At 34.9% G+C, this 26,940-nt stretch overlaps 1 protein-coding gene across 3 annotated transcripts in view; it reads left to right on the top strand.

Moving 5' to 3' along the window:
- CSMD3 (CUB and Sushi multiple domains 3) overlaps positions 1–26,940 on the top strand; it is a 641,503-nt gene that overhangs the window by 251,670 nt on the left and 362,893 nt on the right. Inside the window, exon 7 of one of the 3 annotated variants that reach the window (XM_021388206.1) lies at positions 14,346–14,654. The exons of the other annotated variants lie outside the window; for them this stretch is intronic. Coding sequence (XP_021243881.1) covers positions 14,346–14,654 — 309 coding nt within the window. The remainder of the gene's footprint in view (positions 1–14,345; positions 14,655–26,940) is intronic. 3 annotated transcript variants of the gene reach the window in all.

Below are 26,940 nucleotides of genomic sequence, written 5' to 3'. Positions count from 1 at the left end.
TGTGATTCTGCTTGGTATTCTGTTCCTGCCACATGACATCCTGAACTCCACCATCTCATGGTCGCTGCAACCAAGGCAACCTTCACCACTTCAATCAGACCCTCTTTGTTAGCGAGAACGAGACCCAGCAGTGCTCCTCTCCTGGTTGGCTCATCCACCATTTGCATCAGGATGTTATCATCAATGCACTGGAGGAACCTCCTGGACTGTGGCTGGCTGGCTAAGTAGGCCTTCCAGAAAATATTAGGGTAGTTAAAATCTCCCATGATAACCAGGGCTTGTAATTGTGAAGCTGCTATCAGCTGCCTGTAGAAGGCCTCATCAACTTCCTCGTCCTGATCCAGTGGCCTATAATAAACATACACAACAGAATCACCCATACCAGCCTGCCCCTTCATTCTCACCCACAAACCCTCAGCTCATTCCTCATCCACCCCGGACAGTACTCATTGAATTCTAGTTGCTCTCTCACATAAAGAGCAATTCCACTACCTCACCTTGCTAGCTTGTCTTTCCTGAGAAAGCCATACCCATCCATGACCACATTCCAGTCATGTGGATCTGTCCCACCATATCTCTGTAACTGCCATCAGATCATAATCTCCTGCCTGAACATGGATTTCTGACTCCTGCTGCTTATTCCCCATGCTGCATGCACTGCTGTACAGGCATTTCAGGGAGTGAGCTGAGCACACTGATTTCACCCTAGGAGAGTGGGAGATCTCCTGGTCTTCATCAGTACTAGAGCGCTGCCCCACTAGTGTGAGTCCATCTACAACCCCACCCCCTTCAAATCTAGTTTAAAGCTCTTTGAATGAGCCGTGGTAATTCCTGTTCCAGAACCCTTTTTCTACTGTGAGATAAACCTTTCTCATGTATTACTGCCAGGTCTGGTGTCTTGTAAAACCGAAGCCCTGCCTGTAGCACCATTCTTGTAGTCAGGCATTTATGGACTGGATCGTTCTATTCCGTCCCATGTCAACACTTAGAAATGGAGGGAGGGAAGAGAAAATAACTTGCACCCCAGACTCTTTCACCAACCACCCCACGGCCTTGAAGTCTTTCTTCATTCTCCTCAAACTATAGGATGCAGCTTCCCCCCCACCTGTCTGGAAGATCAGCAGCAGGTAGTAGTCTGTCAGATGCACCAGGTTCGGGAGTGTCCTGGTGATATCCCTAATCCAGGCTCCAGGTAGACTGCAGACTTCCCTGTGATGAGGGTCAACTCTGCATATTAGGCCCTCTGTTCCCTTCAGAAGTGAGTCACCAACAACTAGAACCCTCCTCTTCTTCCTTGAGGAAGAGGTTGTCATATTGCTGGAGGGCCTATCCGATTGAGGTAAGACCTCTGGAGCAGGTTGCCTCTCCTCCTCTTTGACAGCCAGTTCCTCCTGCAGGAGCCCATACCTGTTCTGCAAAGGTTACTGGGGAGATGGGGGAGGTCGGGAGCAGATTCCCCTGCTTCCTAGAGCAGGATCATGTCTCCATCTCCCCCAGTCTCAAGGTCACAAGCTGCCAGCCCTCTGGGACAGGCCGAACGCTTTTGCTGGCTTCAGAAAGCCCCTCCAGAGAGCTTTTCGTCAGCCCTTTTTCCTTTGGATCCCTTCCCCAGCGCAGTCTTACCTGCTATGATGCTGGTTTTTGCAGACGGATTTCTTTTCTTCACGGGAGAGAAATTCATTGAGGATTATTGCACAGGTATTGAAGTATACTTGTTGGAGTCAAGGTATTTATGTGCGTGCTTGGTTTCTATATTTTTCTTGGATATACAATTTTGATCAAGCTTTGGGATAGGATATTCTCAGCCACAAAATGAAAGCTTCCCTAGCTTTCTTGCTCTTGTTTGTTTGTTCAATAAACTACAAGTGGAAACTGTGTATCCTTTATGTTTTAATCACTTGATTATAGAATTAGAGCAAGTAAGTAATTTTTTGACTTTGTTTTATCCAGAGAATATTCAACTTCTCAAAAACAAGTGGAATGACTTTGGGGGAAAAAAAAAAAAAAAAAAGAGAGAATTATACTTTTCTGATAACTTAGAAATACATCTGGAATTTCAGAATTATGTAACCTGATTTCTTCAAAATGGAAGAAACTTAAACTGTGCTTTTTGTATCCTGTGTAAAAAACAAAACAAGAAGCACATGCAGCTTTTAAAGACAGTTATCTTCAATGCAGTCCAGTTCTTTAGACTTAGGTGACTTGCGGAATCAAACTCCATAACCTGAGATTAGGTTATAAAGCAGGTATGTTTATTACGGTGCTGCGCCCACACCGGATGCGAGGGGGTCACCGCCCTACCAAACTCGCATACCCCTAGACAAAAGTGTTAGACATTTAAAAGCCAAACTTATACATATTCATTGAGCCCGGTTACATATTCATTACTTTTCCTCCCCTTTGCGCATGCATTGTAGCCCCTTCTGGTGGTCGCTGGATGAAGGCTTGACATCTTCCTCCCCATTCGGTGGGCGTTCTTGGATGAAGTCAGGAGTCTTCATCTTGACCTTTGTCCCAGGGGAGGCTCTCCTATCTTGCATGCCTTTGTAGTTTCTTATCATACTCGTTCCCCCTTCACTGTTTTCCTGTTCTTCTCTTACTGACTTGCATCAATCTGATAATGGAGAGCTAAACTAAACAATGTCTGGCAGTGAAGACCCAACCCAAGGCCCCTGACTCCCTAATTCATCTGGCAGTGAAGATAAGCTAAGCAATTTAGTGGACAGTTAAACTAAGACCCAACTCAGGGCCCCTAATTTAGTGGACAGTTAAACTAAGACACAACTCAGGGCCCCTAATTTAGTGGACAGTTAAACTAAGACCCAACTCAGGGCCCCTAACTCCCTAATTCATAGGCACCAGGTTTATCAGATAGTTTACGCAGTAAACTGTTCTTCATATTGTCTTTTAATAATGGAATTATAGCAGAAATAGAAGTAAGTCACAAAATAGTCAAAATGGAGACATAAAAGTCTATTATGATGAGAATAGAATTAAATTATCTATTTAATTCTATTAATTGTGTACTTTATTTGAGATTAAATTATATTTAAAACAGTATTGATTTTTCTTGTGTACCCTATGGAAGAGGAAAATAGTCCTAGCTGATTTTTATGTAACATTTTCTGTATGTATTCTTAAATAATTTTACTGTGGAAATAGTTATTGTGTCTGGTGGAATAGTTAGTGTGTTTGGCACACCCTAATGAAGTGAGTTGCCCAGAAAATTACCAGCAGAGTAGAGCACTTGGGTCTTTTGAACCTGTGTCCAGGGCAGCTGAAAACTGGATAACACTAACACTTCTCAGAAAGCTGAAAATAGTTAACTTACTGTTTTATCTAAGTCACTTCTCTAGCATGTTCAATTTCAGAAAATCAAATTACCGTATTTTTAACAGACCACTCTGCAGTGGAAGAACACATCTGAAAATATTTTTAATTTGTAAACATCTAGTTTAAGATCACTGAATTGTAGACTAGCGGATCGTTGAGGATATCTCACAGTGAAGCTTTTACTGAGGCAAAACTCATGTTTTGTGCTGGATATCTACTTCGTTGTTAAGAAGTTGTCTTGTCCACATGATGTTGACAGCATATAAAGTTCTGCAGGAATAGCTTTCTCTATGTGAAGTCTAAGTGGATTTTGGATCACTTTCTTTACTTCTTTCTAGAGAATTTTTCCCATCTCACTTAAAAAGTATCAGAAAAAATTGTTTTGTCGGTATACCTTTTAAATGAAAAGACAACAAAAGATGGTGCAGTTTTGTTTATAAATAGTTAATCTTTGTCTTCATAAGCAAAATTTTCTCTGTTTAAAGATAAACAGAGCAAATTACTTACCTAACGCTAAATTTAATGCTTATCTTTGTACATAGGCATTGTTCATCACTTTAAGGATTTTTCACGGTGATTGAGAGACACATACTGCCAAGGTGCAACTTCTGGCTCCCTGAGGGCTGTGAACTGCAGGGGATTTGCATATGAATTGCAGGGCGGGGTTCAGCCCATCACTACAGCCAAGAGCAGGGCAGCTGGGGCACTGGTGACCGCCCCAGCCCTGGAGACAAGGCTGCGGCTGGGATGTGAGCCTGCATATGGGGCTGGCTGAGGCAGTGGCCTTTTGGGAAAATGCTGTGGGGAGCTGGAGATGGGCCTTGCTGTGGTGTAACTGCGGCAGGGCCTGATGCCCTCAGAGGCTGAGATGGGGTCTTGGACTGTGGTCAGAGCTACGAGCAGACTCAAGGGAAGCTGGGCTTGGCTATTTATGCCCACTGGGGCCCTTAGAGTCCTGACGGTCACTGAATGTATGCTTATTACTGATATGTGGAACTTAAAAACTAAAGTTAGCTGGATTGTAATGGACTTATCTAGTATAATATTATTCATAGAATCTGCTTATGGTTAAATGGAGCAAAATTTATATGAGTTAAAAATGTATTGCTACTCTGATGTTTTTACATTCTGGTAGTCTAAATATCTAATAAACAAAATCCTCAATAATAATACACATAGAAAAAATTTTAAACTGCCTTCCTACTATCCAGCATTTTTCTCTTGCCTTATTCTTACTCTTTTTGGGACACAGGCTGGAGAATTGGGCAGACAGGAGCCTTATGAGGTTTGACAAGGGTAAGGGTAGAGTCCTACTCCTGGGAAGAAATAACCTCATGCATCAGTACATATTAGGGGCTGACCTGCAGGAAAGGAGCTCTGCAGAGAAGGATCTGAGTGTCTTGGTGGACAAGAAGTTCACCATGAATCAGCAGCGTGCCCTTCATGCAAGAAGGCCAGTGATATCCTGGGGTGCGTTAAAAAGATTGTGGCTAGCAGGTTGAGGGATGTTCTTCTCTCCCTTTGCTCTGTCCTGGTGAAGCCATATCTGCAGTACTGTGTCCAGTTCTGGGCTCTTCAGTTAAAAAAAGGACAGTAATCATCAAGACATAGTCTGGGGTGGGTGGAGGGGAGACCTGGGACTGTTCAGACTGTAGAAGAGCATACTCAGAGATAATAAAATATTTTTTAAAAATATCTAAAACTCAGAAGTCTAATGGATTGGGCCATGCTCTTTTCAAAGGTTTGCAGTGAGAGGACAAGGGGCAATAGGCACAAACTGGAACACCGGATGTTCCATCTGAACATGAGAAAAAAGTTATTTACTTTGAGGGTGACAGAGCTGGAACAGGCTGCCCAGCAGAGAGGTTATGCAGTCTTCTTCTCTGGAAATAATCAAAACCTACATGGATGTTTTCCTGTGCAACTCATTCTAGGAAACTTTTTTAGCAGAGTGGATGGACTAGATGATCTACAGAGGTCCTTTCCAACCCCTACAATTACGTGACAAGAGTTAGAATGAAGTAGTAGTGCTTGGGAACTTTGTTAGTAGTGAATGTGGTATCCATTGTGATGGTGGGAGTGTGTGTATGTTGTAGGGAGACTTCTGTTTTGGAGCTTGGTTTTTTCTTTTTATAAGTTTACTTCAATCTGCTTCTTTCTCACTAATATATGAAAGCTGCATATGAGCCTCCTTCAGTGTCAGTAAGCGTAAAGGCCTGTTGTCCATTACACAGTTATCACCTCGTCTTATCAGACCTATACTGTATGTAGCATTCTCAGAGCTGAACATTCCCCAAACACAAATTGTTCAAAAAAAAAATAGTCACTTGACCACTATGAAGTTATTGAAATTTGTGAAAGTAGCCCCAGGCAAAGACAAACCTACAGAGAGTCAACACAAATCCTGTGGCCTTGAAAGGATTTTTTTTTCATTGGTAATACTAGGCTACAAGATTCAGATTTTTTTTCTATCTGTCTCCATTAATTTTCACAGGCGGAGTAAGCATTGCAGTCTATATGCTTAAGTTTTGTATTCCCTCCTGTGTGATAAATATATTTAGACTGTTACTAATGTAAACTGACAACATACCTTTTCTGCATGCTTTGCCTCATAGATGAACAAGCTTTTCAAGATCTGAAATTATTTCTAATAAGTACTGTTTTTTTTTTTGTTTGTTTGTTTGTTTTTAAAGTAAGTTCTTCTCTTTGTGAAGATTAGTACACTGGCTACACTTTTAGAATCTTAAAACTAAGTTAGAGATCTTAATTAAAAAGCTTATAACACATAGGTATGTGAGAAATAACTCAAATGATTTTTCAGAGACCGGACCTCTTGTGAAAATATTTTAATTCACAATTGCAGTGGTGGGTGTCCTACAAGCAGGAGCGCACAACCAAAAACACATCACAGCTTCATATCCCGTATCCACCAACACCAAGAATTTCTCCTGTTTCCTCGTTAACTGAGTACTCCAGGTTCACGATTTATCCAACGTTTACTATTGTATCTACATCCTAATCCCGTCGACCTTTAATCTCTCTCTCATTCTCGCCTCATAATGTTTACCTCTTGTTTATCGTTTTTGTCCCATCCATTTCCCTAATCGTGACAGTTGAGTCTCTCACTGTCTGCTTATCTGTTTGTCCTTGCCTACCCTAGCTGGTATGTCAGGCTGGGGAAAAAAAAAACCACAATTTTAACTCTCACAGGTCCATATTGCCTAATGCTAGATTTTGAAAAGATATTTTTGGTATTTAAATTGCTTGGGGCTAAGATTAGATACTTACTTAGAAGCCCAAGAGCAATGATAAAGATTATTATTATTTTTTTTAATATTAAGAGCAAGTGAAAGATTGTTATTACTATTTTTATCATTCATTATTTTTCCAGGCATCTTAACTTAATTGAAAAATTAAATTGAAAAGAAATTGGGAGTGTCAAAGTTGTGCTGATATGTACTTCCAATTATGGAATCTTGTTCTGTCGGGAACTACATATTTGATTTATACATGTTAGTTTACTCACACCAATGAACAGATATTAGGCAACTAATATTAATATCCCTCTGGCAGTAAAAAGAAAGTGCAAATTTATTTTGTTGATAAGAATTGAGATCTCCCCAAAATAATGACCTGTCAAAATTGATACACGAAAGCAGATTTAGAAATTAGAATCTTTAAAATAGGTAAAAATGCAGAAACTGGGTCCCTCCCATCCCATCCCTCTGGTGTGTCAACTGCACCCCACAGCTTGGTGTCATCAGCAAACTTGCTGAGGGTGCACTCAACCCCACTGTCAGTGTCACTGACACCACTCATCACTCATTTCCATCCATACACTGAGCCATTGACCACCACTCTCTGGACTCAGTCTTGCAGCCAGTAATTTGCATTGTTGAGCACATCTGTTGTGGAGAAATCAGTGCATGACTCTTACGACTGTAACAAGTGATCATATTAAAGTTATTCTTTTCTATGCAGTATTTCAGTTTTTAAAATACTTTCTCATTTCCAAATATACATTTATGTTGTATTTCTTTAATGGGTCTGTCATAAATTATTTTCTTACTGAAGTTGCACCAATTGAAAGTACTTTATCCTTATGTGTACCTATGTTACTCAATTTAATATGATTTTTCCAGTAAGGGTATCTTGCTGGATATCTATTATTAAAATCTATTATTTGGGTAGACATATGTAAAGAAGTGGTAGCTCTCTGTCTGTAACCTGAGTTCAGTAGAAAGGAGATGATAATGATAATTATTTCTGTAGCACCAAAAATTAGAAAGTTAATTTCTGTGTGGACAGAAACTCATACTTTCAAAAGTTTTCAGTATACTTTATCTTAAATAGCAGTTAAAAAACAAAACAAAACAAAACAAAACAAAACAAAAAACAACTCAGGTGATATTAAGTTCACTGAGGAAAAGCCTCATGGGGACGTATATTAAGTTCTGAAAGACAACAAACATAGCATCACCTGTTCTCCTGAAATTTTCTGGTCAATGCTTAATTGTTGCTTTCACATATATGGTATATTTCTCACTGGAGCAGTACATTTACGTTTAAAATTACAAAACATAGAGAGAAAGAGAAGAAAGAAGTAATAGTAAAGGAGTTGAAAGAATAGAGAGAAAATGGAAAAAAGAAAAGATCATGGGAAAATGCAGAAATACAAAGAGGCTTCTGGCAGCAAAAATAAAAAAAATTAAATTCTGAATCAGTAAACACAAATTGTAGAGAACCTTGAAAACAAGAGAAAGTAAAAAGTACATACACTAAACTTCTGTCTAGACAGCTTTTGTAGTCTTTACTCTTTGGATGTATCCAGTGATCATTGCCTTTTTGAAGTAAAGTACCATAAGTTACTTTGAGACATGTTTTTTCAGTCATGGATTTCTTGAAATACACTGTTTTGTTTCCTTCCTTGATGACTAGGTACTGAAAATTGTTTTAGTCAGAAGAATGCTTTGAATCAGCCATTAGTATGGATTTTATATTCTCAAATTCATATTTGAGTTTCATATTCTTTTATTTTCTATTCCTGATTTATAAGTTAACTGAAGCAAAACTGTAGTTCAAACAAAGGACCAGGTAAAAAAATATATTAATATTTAAATTAATAATTTAGATTTTGATGAATAATTAAAAAGAGATTTATGAATATAATAAGGCTGGAATGGCATCTAAAATCTGTTTAAACAGTGAAATAAGCCCTTATATCTACACTAACTTGAAAATTATTTTAACAGATTGAGAATACATTCTTCTAATTAGATTTGTAGTTTTATTTGAAAGTCTTGCAGGCAGCAAATACTTAATGACAGAGAACATCAAAGAGAACTGTTAATTAAGATATTTTCCTAGCAAAAATAATCCTCTTGATGTGATGCACTAGCCACTGCAAAGATAAAATATGCAAAGGTTTTAAGTAAGGGTATTTAATAGGTCTTGACTGAATATCCTTGAACATCTGAAAAAAGAATGAAGATGGAATGCAGTGATTACTCTTTTTTTGAAATTCCAGATATATTTCTGGCTACCTCTTATTTTCTTTAATGAAATACGCAGTTTTACTTTTAAAGACTGCCAGCACCTCTTTCTCAATTATCCACTGTGAAAAGACAGAGTAGTTTCTTGCTATTAAGAAACACAAGCTGACCTTATTATCTCTTTACTATATTGAGTCTCATTTAGAACAGGCTGGTTTAATGTCCTTTAGCTTTGTTTGGAAAATCTGTGTTTTGATCATATGTGTCACAAAGACTAACAAATCCTTTAATCTTAAATTTGCCATGAATAAACAAGATAGTTTTACTGATTAATTCCTAAGAATCATGTTGAGTTTAGAATCTGAGAGCAAGCAAATATTCACAAATTCTAAGGAATTATAATAGCTGCTGAACATTATACATAGATACTATTATTTAGTCTTATTCAAGCATAGACTATAGTCTTTTGTGAACCACTTTATGAATAATCTGCCAGTTTTTCATCTGTTCTTCCACTGTTGAAGTTAATAACTTGAAGATGTAGAGGAGAGTTGTTAATGGGCCATACCCTATCTGGAATCCAGCAAAAAGTGGAGTACTGCAAGTGTCTATCCTGGTACAAGTCCTATTCAATGTGATTATCAGTGATCTAGAATCTCAGTAGATTTGAAATGACACCAAATTATCTGTCAATAGTCAATACAGTAGTGGAAGGGATTGCCATCAGAAGGATGTAGACTAAGGTGAGAAATGGGCCAATGGGAACTTTATGAAACTCAAGAAAGACAAATGCAAAATCTTGCACCCAAGAAGACAGAAACCCTAGCACAGGAATGGCAAGTAGCAAGCAACTCTGCTGAAAAGAGTGGATCCTGGCAGACCACAAGAGGAATTTAAGCCAGCAGTGTATCCTGGCAGCAAAGAGGGATAACAGCATCCTGAACTATATTAACAAGAATGTAGCCAGCAGATTAAAGGAAAGGTTTATTGTCCTTTACTCAACACACCTGTGACCATGTCTGGAATACTACATCCACGTTTGGACCCCAGTATGGGAAAGAAGTGTTCTTTGCTAGAGAAAGTCCAGTGGAGTGCCACAGAAGTGGTTAGAGGATGGATCATTTGTCCCATGAGAAGTGGCTGCTGGAGCTGGACTTTTTCGTTTTGGAGAAAAGGGGAAAATTATATAAGAACAGCTTCCCAGTGCCTGCAAGGGGGGTTACTGGACAGATGGAGCCAAGCTTATCACAGTGGAACATGTTTTGAGAATGAGATAAAATTCACAAAGTTTGAAGTGATCTTCAGACCATATATCAAGAGAAATTCTTTTTTTCTGTGACTCTTGCATTTGAATCAGTTGACTCAGGGATTCTACAGCCTCTATCCTGAAAGGTGTTCTCAAGATCTGACGGGGTAAAGCCCTGAATGACTTGGTCTGACCTCAGAACAGACTCTTCTCTATGCAAGAGCATTTTCATGAGACATTCTGAGTTCCATTTTGCCCTGAGTTATTCTATGGTCCTATGGACAAAAAAATTGTTTTAATTCCAGTGTGATACAAACAAAAATCAGTTCATAGAATGTTCTTCTTTTTTTAATCAATTTGACTCCTAATCAGCATAGGGTTGTTAACCAGAGAATAAATAAGTAGGTAAAACATTTGTTCATTTGCCAGTTGCCTCTGAAGAAAGAAAAATTAAAATATCTTTAAAATATTTACTGAATACTTCTTGATGAATTATACTTGTTTAGTTGCATTTGTAATGTTTAGTGGTGGACTTTCAAGTTAGTCAAGTCATTCTGGCTGTTATCTGTACTTTCAGTCTACTGAATTATAAGAGCTGGCTTGTAAAATCAGTAGTAACATAGTTTGAATCAGTGCTTTATTTTAAACTGGCATTGCAATGGAAACAGTTTAAGTCTTGTTGATGATTAGTATCTGGAAGCAATTTCATACCATCAATTAAATGCAGCAGATCAATTTATTTTCCTTAAAATCATATCTAAATCCTACTAAAACAGTATTTCAAGTTATATGTTTTAAGAAATAATGATGGTTACATATTGGCAGTTCATTATTTTAATTTCAGGAAAAATTGAGTTTTAAATCATGTGCTAATGAGTGATCCTTGGTATTTTTGCTTGTGTTAACCCAAATGGAAGAGTAAAACAATTCAATTCTAAGAGGAGATAGCAGCTATCGCTGAAATCTACAGCTTAATATGGGATTGAACATAATACGTTAACATAGCATAGAGCTCAAACTTCTAAAATGAGAATAAAATTTTTGTGGTCTTCTCTGAGACTAACTGGTTTTATTTAAGAAATATAACCTGTTTCTAAGAAGTACATCTATTCAAATAAAGATCTAAATCAAGAACTGCATTTGTCTAATCTGGCTTTCCAAAACATGAACTTTCCTGTGATAAATGTGACTACTCATTTTCAGCCCTACAGTTTTGAAAAGTGGTTAAATTCCATTTCAGTATTTCAGCACATAGATTACAACCTAAAATAAAAATATTTTAAATATCTAATTCGACTAAAGAGGGATAATACATACCTCTAGTATTCCCCAATTTAAAGTGAGCTTTCCGAGGTTGTAGTGTTCTAAAAGGGAAAATTGTAATAGATATTGGTTTTGGCTTTTTTTTTTTTTTTTTTTTTTTTTTTTTTTTTTTTTTTTCTGATGAATGCTTCTGCAGACCTCGGAAGATATTCATGCTCTCCGTAGATTATTTTATTTCATTAGTGATTACATGTACAAAGTTAGTCCCTGAGATTAATTTAAATGACAATTTCCACTGTTAGTTTATCTGGGGTAAATTTCCTTTGCTATCGTATGTTTACAAGAGCAACCTTGTGTATAGTTGTAGCATACTGCATATACAAATTGAGTGCATCTAGCACAGATTCACTATCTATTTATGGAGCATTGTCTCAGGGAAATGTCAAAGGCCATTGCCTCTTTTCTTTACTAAACAAGATGTTGGAATCAGGAGCAACCTCCACTCCTATATAAATAGACAGGCTTATGGATCTTCCATATGTTTCCATTATCCAAAGTTTTAGCAGTTAAAACACTTTTCAGTAGCAGATCATTCAGGTTACTTTTCTGAACTAATTTGCTTTGTGCTTCATCAGCTTAATCTCCTTTAAATTCCACATTATTGTCTCATAAGCTTAACAAATCAGGTGTCCTGCTTGATAGTTACCTCTGTAGCAAAGTGGTAATTTTTAATATACACATTTTGAAGCTTTATGTAAGCAGTATTTTTCTTGTTTTCCTTTATTTTTAGATAGTCTTTATTTTAACTTATCTTTTTCCACTGAAGTGTTGTGCATCTTTAAAGCACTGGGATGTAACATGCCATTTGACTTAGATTCTGAATGTCATTTTGCTTTAAGCTTGATATTAAGGGCTGGTGACTACTGCTTGTTTACATTGGCTTGCATGATTAAGACACATCCATATAAATTTTACATTAGAAGTGGAAGTTATGTGCAATGCAGTAAGCTTTTTTTTTCTCTCTCTTTGTTTTAATCAACATTATCCTTATTCAGTATTCTTGGTCATGCACTTGTATTTTCTGTGTTTTAATCTTGATACCAGTCTGCCAGAAATTCCCTGTATTCCAAATCATATCTAGTTTGTCCTCTTGATATTATTCATTGTTGTGAATTTTTTCTTCTTTTATTCTCAAATAAAGAATAAAACGTGCCTCGATCTATTTCAGTTGCTTATAGTGCTGTCATCATAAGAAAGTAAGTAGTGGGTTGTGTTTGTTTTGATTTGATTTGTTTGGTTTGGTTTTCTCTCTATTAGAAGATTCATGGTTCTATCTCCCACACATAAACCTGGAGTCTTATCTGGTGCTTTTAAGCTTGTTTAGTTTTTCAGGAAACTATCACTGTATGATTTAGAAGTGCTGTACTACTTTAAGACATTAAATGTAAGATTGTAAAAAATAATATATTTCATGCATAAAAAAGATCTGTTTGTCTTTTTAATTCTTAAAAATTCTGTTCTGTTAGTATTTTAATAGTATGGAACACTTTCCACCTAAAACTTTTGAAGCACAAACTCCCCGGACTTTATTATTATTTTAAATTTTATTTATGTTATATTTATCTGTATTAGATTTTTTAAATAATTAGTTCCATTTGCTTATATGTTATATTTCATTATTTGTCAATGGGTTTGGTATAGCATGTACATGGAAGGTGCTAAATGCTTCCCAGTTCCACTGAGATTCCGATTCCCATTTTATAGCAATTCCTCTGCTAATTTCTGCAAAAACTGTTTAATTTCAATCCTGTTATCATCCACTATCCTTTAAGGACAAGTTTTAAAGCCTCTGAGAGGAAAGCACAGATGTAAATATTGAAGCATGGAACATTATTGCTTGAATGAGTTTTGCAGAGCCCCTTAATCAGGATTATGTTTTAAACATTCTAATAGAACATAGTGCAGTTCATGCTGTGTCAACTTTTTTTAAAGGTAATTTTTAATTATTAGTTCTATTATGCATTGCCCAGTTATTTATCTGTTCCAGTCAAAACAAAGTTGCTAATGTGTTAGATGTTCTAAATATTCGCATGTGAGAGAATCGGCCTGCAGAGACTTGTAGCCAAATCTAGGAATGGGGAAGGATCAAAAGGTTAATCAAATATATTTTTAAAAAATCACAATTTATGTATTTTCAGCTTCTAAACAGGTTAGAAGTGTTAAATAAATGTTTTTCTAAACAGTGCCTAGAAAAAAAAATAGCTAATCAAAAATCTTCTTGGTGAGTACTTTGAGTAAAATAATCATTTATTCATTTATTTTTATATAAATTTGAGAGCAAAAAATAGCTAATTATAAACATAGCATTTGTCCTATATCAGTCAAGATGATTACAGAATTGTAGGATCATAGATATGTTTTTTTTTAAAAGGTTTACCTTTTATTCTCCATCTACTCTTGGCTTTATTTCAGCTCTGAATGCTTTGAGATTTCAGATCCTTGTCAAGACTGGATGAAAAGAATTGGGTGTATCAATATATCTGACTGGCTTTTTAGCAGTTGGAGTATCAAAATTTCGCCCACTGCCTAGGTTACTGTGTGATGCTACTGTGTCATTCCTCAAGAGGACAGTTATCACTTTTCTACCCATGGGGCCTCCCTTAATGATAAATCTCTATATTTTGCACTAGCCATGGTGTTTTGTTGACTGAATTTGTAGGAGGGAAAATTATATGCTGTCATTCTGACTGGTACAAAATTTAGTACTCTGAGTTTTTTTTTCAGGGCATTTAAAACTAGATGTGTAATATCACAATAATTATGAAATGTTCACTAGCTTTAATAAATGTTCAGGTTACTTCAAATTTTTAAATAAAGCATCTTGACTTTCCTCTTTACATGTCAGTTGTCTTTACTATGTTAAACAGAGGGAAATTTGATCTCTTAGGTTGATCAAGAAAACACAATTCAAAAGAAAAAGTTAGCATCCAGTGCTACTGTGTGTCCCACAGGTTCTTCCACTTTGATCAAAACTGCCTCCACTGGTGAGTTAGAAGAGCCTATTGCGGCCACTACTGGTGCTATTACTGTTGCTAGCACATCTGCAGATGTTACTGTATCCAGTGCAGTGACCATCCCTAGACAACCTTCTGAAGAGCAACAAGTGCAAGCTATGAATGTAAGAAAATCAATTCTGGAGTCGGCCTCTTCCAAAGATGCACTCTCCCTTCATCAAGCAAACTTACAAAGCACAAGAAGACGACCAAGAAAAGCTGAGCAAATAGAAAGAACTAAAGAACTTGCAGTTGTTACTCATAGAGGTATTGGATATTATTTTACTTGTGCCCATGTAGTTATTGAAAAATATTTTCTATGAATCAGAAGTGAAAGGTCAGGTATAAGTTCCAGAAGTACAATTGAATCAAACAGGAAAGAAATTAAATGTACTTTAAACTGAGTTTTAGGGGGGCAAACATGGGGGGGAAGAAAAGAAAAAGAACTAGTATTGACATAGTAATTTATTTAAATTTGAATGATAGAAAGACAGAAGGGAAAGATCAAGGAATTCTTTTTTTCACTTTGTAGTTTTCATCAATATGTTTTGCTATCAAGTCTAGTGTGAGATCAAAGTTGAGATGAAATATATAATTCTGTCTGGCGTATGTTTACACATAAGCAATTACAACATTAAAAATATGCTTTACAAATAGCAATTTTCTTCTTAAGTAAGCAGTGATGCAGATGTATCCACCTCCGTTCTGCTTAAATCTTCAGCAGAAGTTTGGCTTTTTTAAAAACATCTGTACGTTTTTGTTCTACCAAACACAAAATCAATGAATGGAGCAAACTGTATATGACCAGAAAATTCCTTGTCGTGTTGTTCAGTATTAAAGCTAAAGTTTTGACATATCTTTATATTCAGATTATTTAATCCTTATGCAAAAATATTCATAATTAATGCATTACTTGGAGTGAGCTTGAAATACAAAGCACAGTTTATTACATTAAAAGACAAATGACAATATCAGAAATAGTAGGATGAGAAACTGCAGTGCTAGAATGTCTTAATTTAACCAGCACAGACATTCAGAAAGAAATATCATGTCCTTGTTTTAATGACACAATTTGATGTTTCAGGTTAATGTTATTGAGTACTATTTATTACGTACTATTTATATATTTTTTTGCTATTCCATTGTTTCATGGTAATCTGTTTTGCCTAGAGATCTTCTAAGTGCAAATAGTTTGAGGAGGAACATCTTTTATAGCACAAGCAATTTGTAGTTGTCTTATTATATGGTTGCTGTTTTCTAAAGATGACTTAAGAATGTAATCTTTTATCTTACTGGATCAGATAGTCACCCAGCATAAATTAATGTAGCTTAATTTACTAAGGTATATTGAAACAACAGAGCTTTTTAAAACATTATATAATGTAACTAGGTTTACTGAGAGAGGGGAAAAAAAATAACAAAAAAAAAATAACCCCACCCTTCCGCCAGAAAACAACCAAGCTATATGTGGTTTACAAATGAAACAGAAATCATGAAATAGCTTTATTTTTTCAATTCTATTTCTATCAATACAAATCTGATTTTTATTTATATATTTACTGTTTGTGTGCTTGAACATTCTTTTAAGAACATTTTAGGCAGGTTAAAAAGGAGAAAGCAGGCTCATTTTATGTTATGAAGTAGTGTTTGAAGGTCTATAATAATTTCTTCTGATTTAGAGAGATGAGAGTATAGTATCTTTTCAGTTAAATTTGACAGTAAATCTGATATGCATACAGCTTTTCTGTCACCTATTAGTAAACATTGTGCTACAGTGCCCTCTCCACTCTTTTCTAACTCGTTTTCTGCTGTGATCTGTCCTTTAATATGTAAAGCTAATGTACTATATAGGAAAAGCTATTCTGAGTGATTTTGTTGTATTAAACTACAAAAATGTATGCCAGGGGAGAAAAAAAGAGAGACCAAGATTTCGTTAAATCAACATTATGCTAGTTGTTTTTCATAAATTAAACTAGTACGAAAAGGTATCACCACACGCCTACAGGTGAGAAACTTGTATATATTACCCTAGAGAGTGAAAACCACACCTAGTTGTGTTTCTAGTTTATTCTCTCATGCCATGTTTAAAGTCTTGACTTTGCTAACATTTCCTAAATAACACATTGCAGTATGATTTTATTATATCAAACCCACCTAACAGAATGCACTCATGAGATACTGAAGTGGGTAATCATAAAGTGAGTAAAAAAATACTATTTTTGTTTGGCAATCATCATTACACAGACATATTTTAAGAAAGTATTTGTGAATGTGAGAACATTGTTAATGACAGAGGGTAATTTCTGCTATGGGCAGATACTCCAAGGTTGTTTCTATGGAGTTTGCAGTACATTTCTATTGAAATATTTTAGCTTCTCTTTAACAAAGAAATACTTATGAATATTTACTAAATGTGACCCACACATTAAATTCCAATTGAGATATTAGTAAGACTTACTTAAGAAGTTTATGTAAATTCCTTTTTAAATTCTTTCTCTATTAAAAAGCTGTTTTAGAAAATTAGATTTAATTCTGGAAACAAATTTTTCCTGCATTCTTAAGAAAAACTTTTGCTTCCAAATCTATGCAAAGTAATTAATTCTTGAAAAAAATAGAATTTTAACATACTAAATGCAGTTTACAAAAACCTACTATTTCATTTATTATTTAGTAAACATCTGGTGTATGTGTTATTTTTGAGAACATTGCAAATGATGTCAGAATAGTGTTATGTTTTATGACAGATTGGTATTGATGTAAAGGGATAACAATAGAATAAGAGTCCTATTCTTGGATTCTGCTGGATAGGTCTGTGAAAAAGATCTTTCAGATTCTCTAAACAACAAGTATGTTTTTTTTTTTTAATTATTAAATTGAGTTTTAATAAAGAGGGGAAGAGTTTTTTCAAGGGAAGTAGAGCAAGAACTGAAAAAAAGAGGTTTTGTCTAAAGTAAACCTATTAGATGAAAATTATTCTACCACATTCAATATGTGGACTTCAAGAATAACTGTTGGTTGTATCAAAGGCTGGCTGAATAATTTATTCTCTCATTTTATTAGATGGAAATGATAGAAGGGAGATTTCTTATTCTGACTGTCTGAGAGAGGGAAAAGGAAACCTAGAAGCTTTCAGTGAAATATTTCCATAAGAGATAAGGAAATTCAAATACAATTTTTTTAAGGTAGTAATGATATCTCATGGGACATACTGTACATGACTACATTCGTTCTTTAAAAAGAATTCAGACTAAATCAGATGAATGAAAGAACTATACTGATGTTATATTGATTTAAGTATCCCATCTTACAAAATTATATGTCGGACAGGATGAAGGGATAAATATTTCAGGTGGCAAATTCTTGTATTTAGAGAACGTAAAGACAAGTGAGTCTATACTATAGAAATAAATATACTGGGGAGAGGTGTGAGAAAAATTCCTGTTACTGCAATGATGTAGTCTTCTGAAAGAAGAAGGAAAGAGAAAAAAGGTGAAAATCTTGGTTTCAAGATGCAGCTTGATTAGCTAATGAAAAATATATTTAAAAAAGAAACACAGCATCTTTTGGATTCTAAGTTCTCATGAAACCAAGAATCCAAGCTCACAAGAGTGTATTGCTTCTTCTAATAAAAGTTTGTATGGATACTAGATTGCAGTTTCTAGTATGATGTATCTTAATCAGATGAGAAGTCGGGAAGGAAATTACAAGTGATTTTTACCTTATTTGTTTTCTGTTAAAGCATTTAAATACTGTTAGCTTGATCTTAACAACATTACTTGAAGATAATCTGACATTTTTGATCTTATCTACAATCTCTGTTTCTTATGTTAATAACTCAGAGTTTAGAAATGCTATCAGTGCTACTGAGTAGTTTTAGAATTCTTATCAGCTGCATTTTCTACCTAAAATTTTTCATTCAGTATATGTAAACATAATAAGAAATATTTTAGAATTTTTTCTATAGAGTACTTTCATAGCATGTTTGTACTGCCTAAAGATATGTGTTCATTTTTGCAGAAGTACAAAATGATCCTAATAAAATACTACAGAGAATAATGGGAATCTTCTGGTTACAGTGGAAAAAGAGGACGTGTACAATATTTCTAAGTAAATCTTGAGATAGAAGTTTAGAAAAAAAAAATTGAAATGAAAGCTGATGATATAGGAGTAGCAGAGATTTTAGTCTCTCAGATCATTGAGAAGAATCCTTGATCCATCATTGCCAGATATAACATCTGATACTCGCTTTTGCTGACTTGATATTATGCTTCTGTGGCTTTTAAAAGGACCACAAAGTGTAAATACTTTTACACTTGAGTGTAACAAAATTTTAAAGGCTTCTTAATTCTATTAAAGGAAGTGGATTGAAATTGAAATATCTCCAGTCAAGTCACTGGAGTTCTTCATTTTAATGAATCTGAACTACTTCTATGACAGAAGAAAGTAATTAACTCCTGTTATATAAGAAAAGCTCAGGATAAAAAATTTCTTGTAACCCCCTCTCTCTCTCTCTCTTTTCTTGAAAAGTGGTTTAATTTCTGATGTTGAAATATTCAGATATAAATACTGTGCTTTATTTATTTTTCCCCCCAATTAAATGAATATTGGCAAAGGATATTTACGGTATTGCCAGGTAGATATCTATATACATATTGAAAGTCACAAAGAGGAAAAGAATGAAATGATTTTTTGAGACCCAATTAATTACAATGGATGATTTGGAAGTCCTGTGTTAGAAGGCAATGTCCATCCCAAAGTTCTCTGTAGTATAGATACAAAACAGTGCAAGGTATAAACAATGTGACAAGACCACTGCTGCAGTTCATAAATAATCAGTTTAGGTTTTTACATGAAATACAGAAAAAAAATAAGTCTGAAATAGAAATACAAAGGTTGGAGGAAAAAAAAATTCTTAGTGAAATCAAGCACAAACATTACAAAGAAATCTTAATGGGTGACTTCATATATCTGAACTGCTAAATGACTCTGTGCTATTTTTAGGATCTTAAAACCCATTTGTTTTCAACAGAACAACAGATTTGAACACTTTTCACCACTCTGGACTTAGATTCTCTTTCTACAAAGCAGAAAGATAAAATATTTGCAGTATTTTAACCATATTGCTATAGGTAGCACCTTCTGTGGGGTAGGGGGGAGGAATGAAGATAAGTTCTTTTGCTTTGATTATTTTACTTAGCTTTTTATTTTCAAAGTATCTTTTCATCATTCAGTGATGTATCCATTCTCTTTTTCTTTCCTTCATTTTCAGCTTTTTCCCCCTACATTCTTACCATTCCTTTTTTATTTCTGTCTTTCCCCATTTCTTCTTATAGAATACTTAACTATAACACCTTGCTTTACTCTATTTGGTGTCTGACTTTATGCAATATCACAATAATAATTAGGAAGAAACTATTCACAAAGAAAAAAAAAAAAACTTGCCACTGGATATTCTCCACTAATCCTGTACTTCTTTTTGCAACATGTTACAGGAAGTTTTATAAGGTATAACACAAGCTTATTTTAATTCTAAATTTTTATTCCAAGGCAAGAGAGAACAAGAAAATGAAAACCGAAATATTAGAGAAAACAACAGAGGAATTAAGTTGGGTGCTAGTGAAACTCTCTTTAGGAAAAAAAGAAGTTTGAAGATGGAGTTATTTAACTGTCTTGACTTTTTTTGAAAGATACAGTGAATGATGGAGCACTGCTTTGTGAATATTTGATGTAAGCACTTTAAGGATTTGATAGAAAATATATTCCTACATCCTGAATTTTATGAGATTTACTTAGAAGGAGAAAAAGGGAAAGAGGAGCAGGGAAGGAGAGATTATTATGAAGAGCTGTTAGAGATTTTTCATTGAGTGAGTCAAGTAAGAAATCAGTGTGCATATGTTTGCAGATTTTTTAGTGGGCTTTTTCTTTCAGCATGAATGAAACTCAGGCCTGCAATGATTTTAGTCTGAAGAAAGTCAAAATTTTCAGTAAGATTCTTAGATTCTTATGTGTTATAAGAATATTAATATAAGTTTTGTGTACTCTTTGTTTCTTACTTCTAATAATCCAAGAAATTTTTATTAGTGCATATTTTTATGCCTGTTCCTATATGCTATATCTAATACAACTAGAAAAGACTAGGGGTGCAGTGTATCTTTTTCTTAATACCATTAAAGAAGTGTAGAAAAACACGGAAGTAAAACCTGTACTTCTGTATCTCAAACTGGTATCCTAACTGTATTGTAATCCTTTACATGAAGAATGTATAGAATTACCTTATTGACGGACTCTGTATATTTCCTGAAGTATTCCTGAAATGAACACCCTATTTTGCAGGTGTCTGTGTTAAGTAGTCACCGTACCAAACTTTTATGACACCTGAAGTCATAAAATTATTTTTTACCCATATACACAAGAACTTTTTTCAGTCACTTAATCAGTAGATGAGTGGAGTTAGTGTACATTTTTAAAAAACTCTTTGAAAAGTCTATGCAACAGATAAACCAGAAAGTTATAATTGAACATTATTGCACATTAACATTGAGCCATAGAAGCATCTATTGAAGAAAAAAGCCAACAAGCTTACTGGAATTCTTCTTTCACGTTTTTTTAATGAAAGCTCTTACAAAATCAGTATAATTCTTCACATTATCTGTACATTTTTCCTTTACATTTCACCATCATTACCCGCAATGACATAATAATGAAGATGCATATATACACTGATAAATTTAGTTTTCTCACAATTATGCCATCTGTTATATAATACTGATTCCAATATATGAATTTAACTGACTTATTTCTCTTCATACTTAATGCCGACTTTATGCTGCTAACTTGTTCTTATATTTATTTATTTTTTATTACAGTTCCTGCTGTTCTTAAGTGTTCTTCCTTATACTTGATGTGTTAACTTCTATAATTTGTTTGTCTTCTGACTTATTGTGTCACTACTTATCTGCTGTAATGTAGGCTTTTGTATTTTGACCATATGATATATTGGTGGTATGTTGGTATAAATCAAATACGTAGTTGTTAGAATATGAAAACAAGCATTAGTGTAATTATTCATTACTTTACATGTGAACCATACTTGTTTTTTCTCTTAAATAGTTTTTTTCCTAATTCGAAAATTTGTCATATAAATTGATACACTGTAGAAAATCTGGTACCTTAAACTTTTCAAAGATTGATTGTGCAAACTAGTTATATCTCATCATCTTCAGGTTTTCATCTGTAGATTAAGAATGAACTGAGAATTTGCACAGTTGAAATGGAAGTGCTTTATATTAAAGTAAAATCAGAATATAGGAAATTTTAATATAAACATGAAATGCATATGTTAGGTTACAATAATATACCTATTATGGGTTTCATTGAAGTATATAACTATGTTCACTGAACAATCTGGGGATCTGTTGTGCATGTAGACCTACTTCTGGAGCAGGCACACTGAATTAGACGCATGCCTGGAAGTATGATATGCAGTTTATTTGCCATATCTGAAACTAAGCACTATGTATGGGAAGTCCAGAGAATGTCAGATTGCTGTTTCTGTCGTTAGACATAGTAACTGCTGCAAGGAAAATCTGCTGTAATCAGATTTTGAAATTCTTGAACAATGAGTGATTTATTGGTTCTGCACCAGTCTGTTCTGAACTGTATTCCAAACTATCTTTTGTCCATTTAGAAAGCAGTTAATTACTCATTATTTCTTGGATAAAATAAATCCAGAGAACATATTTATTGTTGTAGATTATGTACAACTACTTTTAATGTCAGCTTGTGTTCCCTAATATCTGGGCCCAATGCAAAGTGGAAAAAGTGGTCTTGATTTTTATTTTCTAAGTAACAGAAATGTGGGAAGAATTTTCGTCATGTAAATTCAAAGGGGGAAAAAAATTATTGACATTGTGTCAAAAACTTTTCTACAGCATGGTCAGGCAACTGTAGCTGAATTTAAATAAAAGTGGAAGGTGAGAAACAGAATAGAGAACTTGTGAGGAGGCACACAACTTGCCTTTGTTTCCAGAGATATTGCATATTTCATGAAATGTCATATAGGAACATACGTAAGTTGATCTGAAAGTAATGCCTATTTCCATGGAAACTACAATAGATACAAAGATAACAATAACATTCTTTGATAGATCAAATTCTTACCTATGAAACACTATTTTTCAGCATAGGTATCTTCATTAGCTATGCATTTTCACCAGCAATGAACAAGAGCTTACATCCCATGCTTGTAAAAATCTGCTCCAGAAGACGTGATTCATTCACTACCTATCTGCCTCACTCTGATAACGTCCACTGTTTGGTCTTCAGAATGTTCAGCAAGCATCAATGAATGTCAATGGGTGCAATTTTTTCCACTGAAAGAATTATATTCCATACCTTTTCTTCATATGCACTCCCATGTCATATGTCATTTTGTCAGACTGCTGCTATCTGTTGCATGGCAACAAAATATAATTGGATATTGGTGGGAAGGTTCAACCTCTACTGCTATATTACTAACATCAGCCTCCGATTTTGTGAGCCAACTTAATAAAATAGGAGGCATTACTTTCAGAGCAGCCCTTGTATATGTACAGTCATAGAATCATTTAGGTTGGAAAAGACCTTCAAGATCAAGTCTAATCACCCACCTGACCTACCAAGTACCTTTGCTAAACCATGTTTCTTAGTGCCATGTCCATACATTTCTTTAATGCCTCCTGAGAAGGGGACTCCACCGCTTTCCCTGGCAGCCAGTTCCATTGTTTTTCCATCCTCCCCATGAAGAAATTCTTCCTGATATCCAAACTAAATATTCCTGGTGCAACTTGAGACCATTTTCTGACATTCTATCACTTGTCACCTGAGAAAAGAGACAGGCATCCTCCCCACTTCATGCTTCTTTCAGGTATTTGTAGAGAATGGTGAAGTTGCCTCTCAAACTCCTCAAAAGCATACAATTTGAGTTCTCTCAGTTGCTCCTCATAGGTCTTGTTTTCTAGTCCCTTCACCAGTACTCCTTGGCATAAAACAAAATACAACAATTTTGTTTTGTTAATTTGCTTAGAGTGTAGTTTTTAAAAATGTTTTCCATTTGTGTAAAAGTCTTCAAGTGATATTCTTTTGGAGCTTAATTACTGCTGACTATGGCTGTGGTAAAGATATTATTCACAGTACAGAGTAAGTATTAAACAGTTGAAATACTTGAAAAATGGATAAATAAGTTTAGATGTAAAAAAAAAAGGAATACATTACTTCATGCACTGAAACTAGCAAATTCCAGGTGCTTTTTATGAAATAAGAAAATACATGGAAAAAAAAACCTTGGATTTAGCTGATAACTAGGTCTCAAAATGTTTCAAATCTTTTTTTTTTTTCTGTTTTAAGTTGTTTTGTTTTGATAATTGGAACTTAATTCATTTGAAGCTTAAATGGAAACCTAATTTGTCATTAATTTATGTCACTGTTTTCTACATTTTGATTCCCATTTATCATTTCATTCAATCTCTATTAAGAAATAGCAAATACTTTGCAATTCTTGATTCTCACAGTGGTTAATACAAGCAAGTAATTATAAAACAGTTTCTGCAGAAGCATGTTGTTTAATTTTGTTTTTATGTACTGCTAAATCCTAGACATTGTTCTCAATTAAAAGGAACATTTTGTTTGTTTCTGATGTTTAGGCAGTATTCCAAATATCTTTATCCTTTTCAACACAACCATATTGCAGTAAGGAAAAAGGTGTTCTAGAAAGGCAAACAGAAACTTGAACTTCAGTGTTTACTGTTTTTTTTTCTTTTTCTGAAACAATATTTGTAGGAAATAGTCATGGTAGGTATGTTGTTTCTCTTCTAAAAGCTCCAGCATCTAGCCAAAATATACAGAAACACATAACTGTTCTACATAAAAAAAAAAAAAAAAGACAATATTTCAGTTATTTCAGTGTGTCTAAAAATTTGCCTGGAAGTACTTGAAATTTCATAATCTTACATGGGAAACTATTTTAGATAGAGACTTCAACAAAACTATTCTGATCTTATTTATTTCAGTTTGTATATCAATTGTCTACCATGTACATGAGACTACTGTACTACCTGAATCTCAGATCATCTGTCTCGCATGCAAACTTCATGCATGGACTTACTCAATTTACACAATTATTTATATCTTTCTTTCTTCAATAAACCATTTAGTTATATCTTTTATATTTGCAGAAAACAATGGACTTTCCAGATTTAGAAAAAATTATGTAGTCTATATAATCTTATGTTGCGTATCAAAGCCATTAGTGGGGAAAAAAAACATGAGTGTGTTGAATGTATGCTCCATGGTGGATGCCTAAATAGTTCCCAAATTTTCAGGGTTTTTAAAAATAATCTCTGATTCGCTATCAAGCAGCTCTGATGATACTGTTTACACTCATCAGATCATAGGATGAAAAATACATTTACGTCTGTCAGAGACTTTATGGAAGATGCGTGCCACCAATTCTGCCCAAGCTAAATAAATACAAATAAACATTTAATTATATTTAAGAATTAAGACAACAAAAACAAAACTACAGGCTGCAGCTATTTAAAGTAGTACTGAAGAACATTATAACCTTCTGTTTACATATAGCAATGGAGATCTGGCTATAACAGATAGCTTTCAATGAATTTCATAAAGATTTGACAGTCTTTACAATCATGTAATTAAACTGACATACAAAGGGTTACTTCTAATGCAGATATAATAGACTTAATAACTGATTAAGTTTGGTCTCTGAACAGCTTGATTTCTTCTATCTAGCTTTTCAGTGTTATTTTGAAATTGATTCTCAAGTAGACTGAAAGACAGGACATAAAGGAAGCTTTATGTTCACATCTGTTTTAATTTATGCTCTAGTATTCTCCAAATCACTGGAGGATCTTATCTCTTCTTTCCATCTGGAGCAGTATGCCATCTCAGGGGTATCTTGTTTGTATAGACTTATCTATTTTTCCTGTGTCTTGTCTGTTAAGAAATATGAGAACAGATTAGTCTGAACATGTTTAGCTGTTTGCAGCATTATCACATCTGAATTACCTGGAGAGAAAAGAGGATAAAAAGTTTAAACTCATCTCTTGAGAAAATAGGTATCTAAGGCCAAATAAATTGAGCCCCTTAAGTGTCTATTTCTCTTTGTGGACTAGCTTAGATGTGTACAGCTGCAGTATTTCCTGGCATTAATTTATCCTGTGAACCTTCCGAAAAGTGAAATCCACCGTGCTTACTGTCATGCACATACTAAAATTGTTTTTAAACAGTTCACATTTTCTTCCCTTGTGTCCATACTGGCATTTGCAAAATAATACCTAGTTTTGAAAGTATTAAATATAGACTTATTGTGGTTTCGGTGTTGTTGTTGTTTTTGTTCGTTCGTTTTTGGAAGGGGAGTTGTTTTTATATGTATGTTTATACATACAGAACCGGACACATTCTTTAGCGACTAGACATGTTTGAACAAAATAAATGTCTATATCTACTTCCTCATTCTATAATCCTAAAGTACTATTCAATACATTAGCATACAAAACATAGTTAAAAGTGTCTTTCACCTCTGTGAATGTAAAGAACAATCGGAGATCTTGAGTTGCTTGCTTTCTTTGTAGTGTTTAATAGCTGCAGCAAAGTGATGCAAATCGTTTTAAGAAAGATGGAACGTTTGGGTTGGAAGAGACCTTAAAAGCCATTAGTTTCAGTCCCCTGCCATGTCAGGGTCACCTCCTTCTGTGTTAGATTGCCTAGAGCCCTATCCGACCTGATCTTGAACATTTTCAGGGATGAGTTATCCACAATTTCTCTGGACAGCCTATTCCAGTGCCTAACCACCTTCATAATAATGAACTTCTGAATTTCCAATCTAAATCTAGCCTTTCATAGTTAAATCCATTACCCCTTGTTCTATTATTATACACCCTGAAAAAGAGTCCCTCCCTACTTTTCCTGTAGGCCTCCGTTAAGTATCAAGAGGCTGCAGTGAGATTTCCAGTAAGCCTCCTCTTCTCCAGGCTGAACAACTTCAGCTCTCTCAGCCTGACTTTGCAGGACAGTTGCTCCAGCCCTCTGATCATCCTTATGATCTATCTGCCTATGGACTCATTCCAATAGATCCATGTCCTTATAATATTTGGGGCCCTAGAGCTGAAAACAATACTCCAAGTGGAGTCCCAAAAGGGCAGAGCAAAGGGGAAAAAACACTTCTCTAACCCTGCTCCTCTCACCTTTTTTCATGCAGTCCATGATGTGACTGGGTTTCTGGGCTGCAAGCACACAGTGCCAGCTCATGTTGAGTTTTTAATCAAGCCCAATTTCCAAGTCCATCTCCGCATGGTTGCTCTCTATCCATTTATCTCCCAGTCTGTATTGAAGTTTGAGATTTCCACGACTCAGGTACAGCATTTAATGTTGAATTTCACAGCTATTTTACAGTTCCACCATAGATGTTTTGATCTCTCTTTCTCATGTATGTAAACTGAGGATATATTACATACATGCTTGAGGATGAAAAGGAGCAAAAACACTCACCATCTTC

This window comes from Numida meleagris, chromosome 2 (assembly GCF_002078875.1).
Source record: "Numida meleagris isolate 19003 breed g44 Domestic line chromosome 2, NumMel1.0, whole genome shotgun sequence".
NCBI classification, from domain to species: Eukaryota; Metazoa; Chordata; class Aves; order Galliformes; family Numididae; genus Numida; species Numida meleagris.
This window is presented reverse-complemented; position numbering and strand designations above follow the sequence as displayed.